At 43.1% G+C, this 9839-nt stretch overlaps 1 protein-coding gene across 1 annotated transcript; it reads right to left on the reverse strand.

The window, feature by feature from the left end:
* Window positions 1-6306: 6306 nt before the first annotated feature.
* Window positions 6307-9320, reverse strand: LOC147887436 (uncharacterized). Its single transcript, XM_087394312.1, has 2 exons — window positions 6812-9320; window positions 6307-6710 (listed from the first exon to the last, which is right to left on the reverse strand). Exons 1-2 carry the CDS (start codon window positions 9318-9320, stop codon window positions 6307-6309), a joined length of 2913 nt encoding a protein of 970 aa, XP_087250438.1.
* Between the last annotated feature and the right edge of the window lie 519 nt (window positions 9321-9839).

Below are 9839 nucleotides of genomic sequence, written 5' to 3' on the forward strand. Positions count from 1 at the left end.
ATCCAAAGTTTTGAGATTTGCTCTATATCTTGCCTCCACAAGTAGGACACTCTCTTGCATCCTTATGTGGTCCATGAAACAGAACGCAATCGTTGACGCATGCATGGATGCACTTGTAATCTAATCCTCCAAGAGAGGTCACATGTTGCCTTGCTAGAGGTCGGTAATTTATTCTCCCTTGGAAGCATTTTACACAATAGCCTGCATGTGAAGACCATAAATGAGGAAAAGCATTCGAGTAATTGACCCACTAGCATAATCCACCATGTTTGCAAAATAGACTTTAAAGCTTACTTGAGTAATGCATTCAAACTTGCATTGCTCCTGGTCTGCAAGTTTGGTAACTCAAGGGAGGCATGTAGAACAGAGAATGTGCACCCCTCAAATAGTGGAGTCAATGCTGTGGTAAAAAGATCGTCCTGCTCCATGCTATCATCCCTCCCTTCGAATTGATGGACATATAAATCCCGCACCATATCATCAAACACCTCCTCCTCCACTGCCTCATGAGGTAATGGCGGAGGGCTACTATCACCATCACTCCATGCATCCGTAACGGTCCCTCCTGAAGATCCCACCTCATATCGCCAATGCTTCGCCTCCTCACGACGAGCATAGGACAACATGTGCCGGTGTGGCACTGCATCCTATATCAAATTAAAACGGGATCATAACTCAAACACATGAGCACCCATAAGTATCTCAATCAACCTTAACTCTTTAACACTTACCATATTTATAGTCGCATCCCATTCTCCATACTTTGAGACATGATTGAGTGTAATTCTACATGCATGATACATGTTCCCTTGACATCGATCACACATACATTTGGTTTTCTGCTCCAACCGTATTTCATGATGGTGGATACAGAGGGATTCATCCTCACTAGAGCTACTTGTTGAAGATGAAGACATCCTACAAATAACCAACCCAAAAGATTTACTCTTGCATGAAATGTAAATGTTAAAAACTCTGTGGCGCATCTAAGTGTGTATGTACTATGGTGTGTGTCTATAGGTGCATGTAAAACATACTGTAGATGCACTGAAAGACATGCGTTTAGATGCACTTTTAGATGCGCTCTTAGATGCGCATATAGATGCGCAGACTACGAACTAACTGTGAACTGCGAGCTAATTTTTGAACCTAATTTTAGCGCACGTGCTTGCTTTTCTTCACATACTTTTAATGTCGTGCGGCTTGCTTTGCTATTCACAGACAGCTTCGGGCATCCATACTTATCTCCAAGCACCCACACTCATCTCCAAGCTTACACAATCATCCCCAAGCACACAAGAGAAGAGGGTGAACAAGGAAGAGAAAAAAGAGAAGCCGAGGGTGAACAAAGAAGAGAAGAAAGAGAAGCAGCTTTGAAAAAGGACAAGAAGCCTCCATACCTCTATCCAAGGTAAGTCTCTTCACGGTTGATCTTCTTTGGAAGTTGCTCTCTTTGGATTCGTCCTTTGTCGTATGCAAGGAATGAATGTTTTTGGTACTAGTATTATTTTTTTGTGTCGAGCGCATGTCCTTTTCAGGTTTTAAAAAAAGTTTATCTGTTGGAGCGCGTCTATAGATGCATCTAAGAGCTCATCTAACAATGCATCTATAGACGTGTCTGTATTTGGAAACAGACAGCCGCGCCTATAGATGTGCTATTAGACGCAGATATAGACGCGTTCCGACAGTCTTAGATTTCTTTATTTTCCTTCCCTTCCCCTTCTCCTTCCACTTCCAAGAAAAGGATTGCATATTGAATGACGGAAATAAGTGATTGCATGAATGAAGACAAGTGATTCTCTCTTATCTCCTCTCTTTTCCTCTCTTTTCCTCTCTTTTCTCATCTCTTTCCTTCTCTCTTTTTCTCTCTTTCCCTCCTCTCTTTTCTCCTCTCTTTCCTTTTCTCTTTTTCTCTCTTTTTCCTTCTCTCTTTTATCCTCTCTTTCCTTCTCTCTTCGTGGTAATTTTCCTCTCTTATCTCCTCTCTTTTTCTCTCTTTTTTTCCTCTCTTTTCCTCTCCTTTCTCCTCTCTTTCTTTCTCTCTTTTTCTCTCTTTTATCCTCACCTTTTCTCTCTTTTTCCTTCTCTCTTTCCTTCTCTTTTTGTGGTAATTTTCCTCTCTTGTCTCCTCTCTTTTTCTCTCTTTTTTTCTCCTATCTTTTTTTCTCCTCTATTTTCCTCTCTTTTCTCCTTTCTTTCCTTCTCTCTTTTTCTCTCTTTTATCCCCACTTTTTCTCTCTTTTTTTCCTCTTTTTTCGTCTCCTTTCTGCTCTCTTTTATCCCCACTTTTTCTCTCTTTTTTTCTCCTCTATTTTCCTCTCTTTCCTTCTTCTTTTTCTCTCTTTTATCCCCACTTTTTCTCTCTTTTTTTCCTCTCCTTTCACCTCTCCTTTATCCCCACTTTTTCTCTCTTTTTTTCTCCTCTCTTTTCCTTTGTTTTTCTCTCTTTTTTCCTCTCTTTTCTTCTCCTTTCTCCTCTCTTTCCTTCTCTCTTTTTCTCTCTTTTATCCTCACCTTTTCTCTCTTTTTCCTTCTCTCTTTTATCCTCTCTTTCCTTCTCTTTTCGTGGTAATTTTCCTCTCTTATCTCCTCTCTTTTTCTCTCTTTTTTTCCTCTCTTTTCTCCTCTCTTTCCTTCTCTCTTTTTCTCTCTTTTATCCCTACTTTTTCTCTCTTTTTTCTTCTTTTTTCAGTTCATCAGTAATCTTCTTTTTTTCTTTTCTTCAATTCATCATGTGGTGAGGAAGCTCTTCAGCCTCACCTGATCTTCGGGAGACCATCTTTTGGGAGTTATATAACCTTTTGGGGCACCCTCCCAGTCCTGGGGAGTTATACGGCTACATGACGGGTACTCTAAACCCCCCAAGAGTCGACACTACAAACTCCAAACCACCCCAACCCCACACCAGCCAAGATTATCCTAGTGGAGTCAAGATAGCTCAGCCGGTTACAGAGCCGAGCCCCTTCCCCCATGTCGTTAGGAGGCCCTTCTGCATCGCAGAGCCATCGGCATACTCCCGTGCAATCGAGACTCGGTTCTCCAGCTACGAGTGGTCAGCGTAGTCCCATGTGATTGAGAGTCGCTTCTCCAACTACGAGTGGCCAGCGTACTAGCTCGACACGACACGGTAGCAGGCGTAGTAGCAAGGAGAGCAGTGGGGGATGCATGGCACAGTGCTTTGGGAGGGGTAGTGGTGGGGAGGAGGATGATTCAAATGATGTAGACGTGCCAGAGGGTGATGGTACGATCTACTATGACATCACTCAGACAGGAGGCATCTTGATAGATGCATGGGGGAAGGACATCATGGCCTTCATGCGCTCTGTAATGGCTAACAACTATAGAGATTGCTTTATTCACTACAAAGACCATCCAAAAAGGTTGGCTGATGAGACCGTCGCTGCTGTTCGCTCTAGGTATCCCAATCCCCCTAATGTTCAGCTCATAGATAAATGGGCCAAGTCAAAGATTGTTACGATACTTAGCAATAAAAGATCTTCGCTTAAGAGGCAAGCACTAGTGGAGATTGCCAGGCTCGAGGGAGGTCAACCACCAAGGGGCCCGCCCCACACCGCTCACAAGTGTGAGTGGAAGAAAGCAATGAAGGCAGCGAGAGCGGACCCCAGTCTGCAACACGTGGAGGCACGAAGGATCCAAATGGAGCAATATGGAAGCGTGCATTTTGGAGCAAGGGGTGTTGAATCATGGGAGGCCCAATTTATAAGTATCGATCTCAAATTATATTGTTTATGTAGTTTATTAGGAGGTTGTTTCTTTGTACTAACCCCTCCGCAAATTGTGTCATCTTGTAGCTTGATATCGTGGGCAGGTACCCTACTCCTATCGAGACAACCTACCATCGCCACCATCACAGAGGGAATACATGGAGACACTTCTATGATGACGTGTTGATTACTGAGGAGCAGTATATCCGGGCTACTGGAGTGCCCCCCTAGGTATTTGAAAGTAATTAAATAATGTCAATATTGTAAGTAAAGATTTGATTTTTCATACATTGATACGTGTTGTCCCTCATTGATAGGGCCCTGTAGAAGAAGATGAGGAAGAAGGAGACGCAAAAGGGGGCAAAGAAGGGAGCGCGGATGTGGAGAACTTAGATTATTCGTAGAAGTAGTGCTAGCTACTCTTTTTTGTACTAAAGCCACTAGCTTGGCTTCATGCCTCTCTTGTATATACACTCCTCTTATTTTTTGTACTTGAAGCCACTGGACGTGGCTTGGCTTTGTGTTATATGTACATACAAGCACTTTTTGAGCAATGAATTAATATACACTCTTTTTATTTTTTTGGCTTTCAATTTTCTTGTGCAACGTTCTATCAATTAATCCTTGTGAACTAAATGTTTTGGAGTTGTAATGTTTTATTCGGAATTGTAATCGTTAGCTATCGACGTGCTTGCAAGAGTGCTAATTAAAATGCGGTTAGTTCTAAGAATTGAATTGCATAATGTGGAAATGGGATTCTTGTAACCACATATCTTACACAACATACACAACATTCTGTTCAAACACACAAAATTCTGCTTCTATTAACAAAAAATATTATCTAGAGCATCTATCAAAGCGTCTATAAATGCCTCTCTCTGTTTAAGAGAGCGTCTATTTGCATGTCTATAGATGCATCTACAAACACGTCTATATATGCATCTCTCTATTTTTTTTAAATTTCTAACAAAGCGTCTATTTGCACGTCTATCTATTATATAGGTGCGCCTTTAGACGTGGGTCTGCAGACGCGTAAATAGATGCATCTGTAAGTTTTTTTTAAAGTTATGAAAACGCGTCTATGTGTGCATGTGTAGGTGCTTTGTCTTGTTGTGCACGTGTTGTTGGTTCCCCCCCTCTACTCATGCTGTTGGTTCCCCTCCCCCCCCCCCTCTGCCCCCTCTATTGAATCATTTTTCAAAGCCCCCTTGCCAAGAAAAAGAACTCCCCTCCTTGCTACTCATGGACCTAGTCATATGGATCTTGACTCTACAGAAATGGGTACTACGAGGCTTAAGCCCAATCCTGAACATGACACATCTACAAGGAGTCCTGCTGAGAGGCAGAAAGTCTAAAAAATCTAGAAGGTTAAGGAAGAAGAAGCTTGAGTGTCTAACGACCCAATGCTTTCTTTTCTTTTGTGAGTCACCTTAGTCGTGATGGTTACTCTCTTGGTGAATCTTTTATAATATTTATATGATGTAAACTGATTATGTAATTAATATACAACCCCTTTTTTTTGCAAAAAAAAAGACCCTTTTCTCTATACAAACTTACAATTTTTTTCAATACCCCAATATCAAAACCCCTTGTGCAATTATGTTTCTGTAAATGTTTGTGAGCTTTTGGTATTGAAAAAACTGTTGAAAAAACGTTCTATGTGTCAGACATAATGAGTGGGTTTTGGATGCTTTTGAGCTTGAGGCACTACTTTTCCAAGAATCCTCCAACTATTCAGCTAGAATATTAAAGCAAAAGGAGGTCTAAGAACTCTACAATTGAACTGAGCTAGGAAGCTCAACAGAGATGCTATAAGAAGCAAAGATGTGTCCCTTTCCCTGAGGTATAAGATGAACACAAGTACAGCTACAATTAAAACAAGCATGATAAGTCATGTGCTCTAATACCATGTTAAGGAAGTAGGGGAGATAGAAATGTACAAAATAACTTAACTGTACACTAAATATATTATTCAAACATGATAAAGAATATATACATCACCCCTTAGGGTTAGGTTGAGGGATTGTTCCATTGTTGTTATACTCATCTATGAATAGTACAATTTATAGACTTCTTAATACCTATGATCCTCACCATGGCCCTACACTTAAGAGTAATGATTTAGGAATAGCGATTTCTTACATTGGGGAAGACCCCAAATTACATTGCACTCCATCATAACTCAATAAATCTTTACAGCCTAGTCACCCATTACATGCATGCTCCATAACATGTTAGGGCTGGTAGTCATATGATAACATGTACATAGATCCAATTATCAATTGAGAGGAGATCGATGATGATGCCTCACCTTCTTGCTTTAGTAGTGACAATAACCCTTGTAAATTTTATTTATTAATTCATATGCAAGGATGAGAGGCAATTATGATTATTGTTGCATATCCATAGTACTTCTTGCTTTAATATCCCAAGCTATGTGTTATACACATAGCTAGAGCTAGTTGAGGATGATCAACTTCCTTCCTACAAGCAAAGCACAAAAAAATTGTTACCGTCTGCAAAGCATTTGATGATGATCAAAAGTAATGGCATATTGACCTGGAATCAAGCAACAATACCTTTAAGTTGAATCGATTTCAAGTCTCATGTTCTTGGGGGCTTTGACAATGTTTTCTAATGTTGGATAGCTGAATATAGCAGTGTTACTGGTTTTAATTTTCAACAGCACTGCTAAAACTACTTGCATTGTGGGCCGGTTGATTGGATTCTCCTCTGTGCATGCCAAAGCTAGGCCCATAAATCGGACCATCTCTTCATGGTCTGAGACACTAGACCCTCTAAGAGTTACATCCAAGACTTCTGTTGCATTGTTAGGAAAGTACAAACGCACCCATTGAGGTAAGCTCTTGTGCATGCAGCCAAATATTTCATCTGTAGGTCTTCTTGCAGTTAACAACTCGAGCAGTACAACGCCATAGCTATAAACGTCCACCTTTGTTGAAATTCGGGTCGAATATGCACACTCTACAAAAGAAAAAATGAAAGGTATGATAAAAATCTAGCATCATTTTGCATGTTGCAGAGATGAGCTTTGTTTACAGGCCGGTAGAAAAGACAGCCTGTACCTGGTGCTATGTAACCGATGGAGCCTTTGAACTTCGAAGATAGCTGGAGTGTGGTGGTACGATCGGTGAGTACCCTGGCGATCCCAAAGTCTGCAAGACGTGCCTCAAAATTCGAATCAAAAATGATGTTGCTTGGTTTCACATCTCCATGCACCACAGGCACACCATTTTCATGGTGCAGGTACACCAAAGCTTGAGCAATTGCAGTCGCTGCTTTCAAACGTGCTTCCCAATTCAGCTGACAGCTTCCAGGTTCATGTAAATGCCTCTCCATACTCCCATTGCACATGAATTCTAAGACGAAAGCCTTCAGCTCCAGATTAGAGACGTAACCCAGGATTCTTACCAGATTTCGGTGCCGAAGTCGCCCAAGAATCTGCAGCTCCGTCACGAATATATCGTAAAATCGTGCATCTCTGAGTTTCTTCACTGCAACAACTCTTCCATCGCGTAACATTCCCTTGTAAACCACACTCAAGCCACCCGCACCAATAATATGCTCTTCTGAATAGCCTTCTGTAGCTGTCGAAAGATCAGCCGCCGTGAATCTTTCTTGCCTTCCAAATATTGGGACTATAGACAAGCTCGAAGTCTGCCGACGGCAGTAGACGACTAGGTACGAAAGAAAGGCCACCAACAGCAGCAATGCCGACGCAGCAGAAACAATGATAAAGCGCGTCGGAAGGACAGAGCGATGTTGGTGCGTTGGAATAGCTACGCAGACTCTTTTAAGCAATTGCCCACAGAGGCCCGCGTTACCCAGAAACGATGTAGCATTCAGATGCTTGAACAGGCCAAGATTTGGAATTTTGCCCACGAAGTCGTTAAATGAGAGGTTGAGATACGCTAGGTTAGGCATGCTTCCGAGGAAAGGAGGCAACGCACCTGTGAGATTGTTGTAAGAAAGATCAAGTTGTACCAGGGAACTTAAAGAACCAAGTTCTTCAGGTATAAATCCAGTCAAACTGTTGTTGGAAAGATTGAGGTCAGAGAGTTCTTTGCAATTGCCGAGGCTTACGGGTATGGCGCCAGAAAGGAAGTTGCCGGATAAGTCGATCTTTTGCAGCATATGCATTTCACCTATGCCTTCAGGTATGAGTCCGAATAGCCCATTTTGTGATAAGTTGAGTGCGATCTCCAAAGAGCTCAAGGCTGAAAAACTTGAGGGGATTTGACCAGTGAGCTGGTTGCAAGAGATATCCAAATCGTTTAGTGCAGCGCAGGCGCTCAGACTTTCAGGAATAAGCCCAGTGATCATATTATTCTGCAAGTATAATCTTTCCAACTTTGTAAGCTGGCCAATATGATCGGGGGCGCCTTCACTCAAGACATTGCTAGACAAATCGAGGTAGTAGAGAAGGCTGCAATTAGAAATTTCGGGCGGTATCTTTCCCGAAAGCGTATTGTGACTCAGATCTATCTTTTGAACGTGTTGGAGTCGGCCAAGCGTGGAAGGGATCGTATCCGCAAAGAGGTTGTCATCGAGTAACAAAGAGAGGAGTCCTGTACAGTTGCCCAAGGTAGCTGGTATTGGGCCGCTCAAGAAATTGTGGGAAACGTTAATCTTCAGCGAAACATTTCCCGGTGCCAGAGTTCCGAGCTCAGCCGGGAGGACGCTAGTAAGTTCGTTGTGACCAAGGCTCAGATATTGAAGGGAAGTGCAATTGCCCAGGCTCCGGGGAATGCTATCATTTAGGTGGTTCCCCTGCAGAAGCAAGTACTCAGCGTGAACTAGCATACCCAATTCATGGGGGATGACACCGGTGAATTCGTTCCAAGCAAGCTGCAAAATTGTGAGGGAGGTGCAATTGCCAAGGCTACGGGGAATGCCACCCGTGAGGCTGTTACTCGGAAGAGACAATATCTGAAGTTGAGATAAGAGTCCTAAACCTTCCGGGATCATACCAGTGAGCTCGTTCTGAGAAAGATCTATAGTTTGGAGGGTGGTGCAATTGCTGATACTCCTTGGAATGCCACCCGTGAGACTGTTGTTCCGCAGAACCAGATTCGAAAGGCGACCCCCGACCAAGCCTATTTCCTCTGGGATTGTACCGTTCAGCTTATTGTCAAGAAGCTGGACTACCAGCAGGCCAGTGCAGTTGAAGATGCTCGGAGGAATGCCTCCTGTGAGATTGTTATCATACAAGTACAGAAACACAAGATTCTTGAGTAATCCCAACTCGTTAGGGATAGAACCTGATAGACTGTTACTTGACAAATCCAACTGGTAGAGGTGAGAGAGCCTGCCCAACGCAGGTGTGATGGAGCCTTGCAACCCTTTCGACGGCAATTGCAAAATGACCAAAAACGATTGCCCTGGCTGACAGAATACTCCTGTCCAGCGGCACATATAGGAGATGTTACGAGCATTCCAAGCCGCCAACGCCCCAAACGGGTCAGCAGTGATTGCGCTCTTGAATGCAAGCAAGACATCGGCATCTCCTGTTGTTGCAGTGCCAGGAGTGGCGATGGCGATGACGAGGATCACGAGTGCAAGTTTCAGAAGCATTTTCACGTTCTGCGAGGTGACGAAGAGTATTTTGACGTTCGGCGAGGTGACGAAGAGTCTGGAGTCGCTTGAGAAGAAGCCGACGTGGCTAAAGCTTTTGTGGGCATTTCCACGGAGGAGCTATCTATGACCGGAATCTATGGAATGTGAAAAAATAGAGTGCTAGCAAGATATTCCTTCAATGCCATACGGGTTTGGGCATAGGACTTCTAATCCCCGGTCACGGGTTCTAATCTTGGAGGTTGGCGCAGCATGTGGTTGGGTGTGTGAGTTGACCACAGCTGTGGCTCTGTGCCCAGCGGTTCAAGGTGGGTGCCCCTCCATAGGTGGGGTGGTGTGTGAAAAAAAAAATCTAGAATTTTTGTGATGTTAAGCGTAGAAATAGGGAATCCTAAGAAAACGGAGTATTGGAGCAAACGCCAAAGTTTAAAGGGAGCTTGAGAGTAGCATGACATCCCCTCGAGAGTCGTAAATTTCTCCTACACTATAGCATTACAGCGAGTGCCAGAGTTTGAGAGC

The sequence above is a fragment of the Dipteris shenzhenensis genome, chromosome 23, assembly GCF_047967505.1.
Source record: "Dipteris shenzhenensis isolate YYH24624 ecotype China chromosome 23, Dip_SZ_1.0, whole genome shotgun sequence".
In the NCBI taxonomy this organism is placed as follows: domain Eukaryota; kingdom Viridiplantae; phylum Streptophyta; class Polypodiopsida; order Gleicheniales; family Dipteridaceae; genus Dipteris; species Dipteris shenzhenensis.

Bases quoted from the DNA above. Each gene is read 5' to 3' on its own strand.
- LOC147887436 (XM_087394312.1), bottom strand. From the start codon at position 9,320: ATGCTTCTGAAACTTGCACTCGTGATCCTCGTCATCGCCATCGCCACT. The intron at 6,711-6,811 runs GTACAGGCTGTC...TTTCTTTTGTAG, and splicing joins CATCGGTTACATAGCACCAG to AGTGTGCATATTCGACCCGA.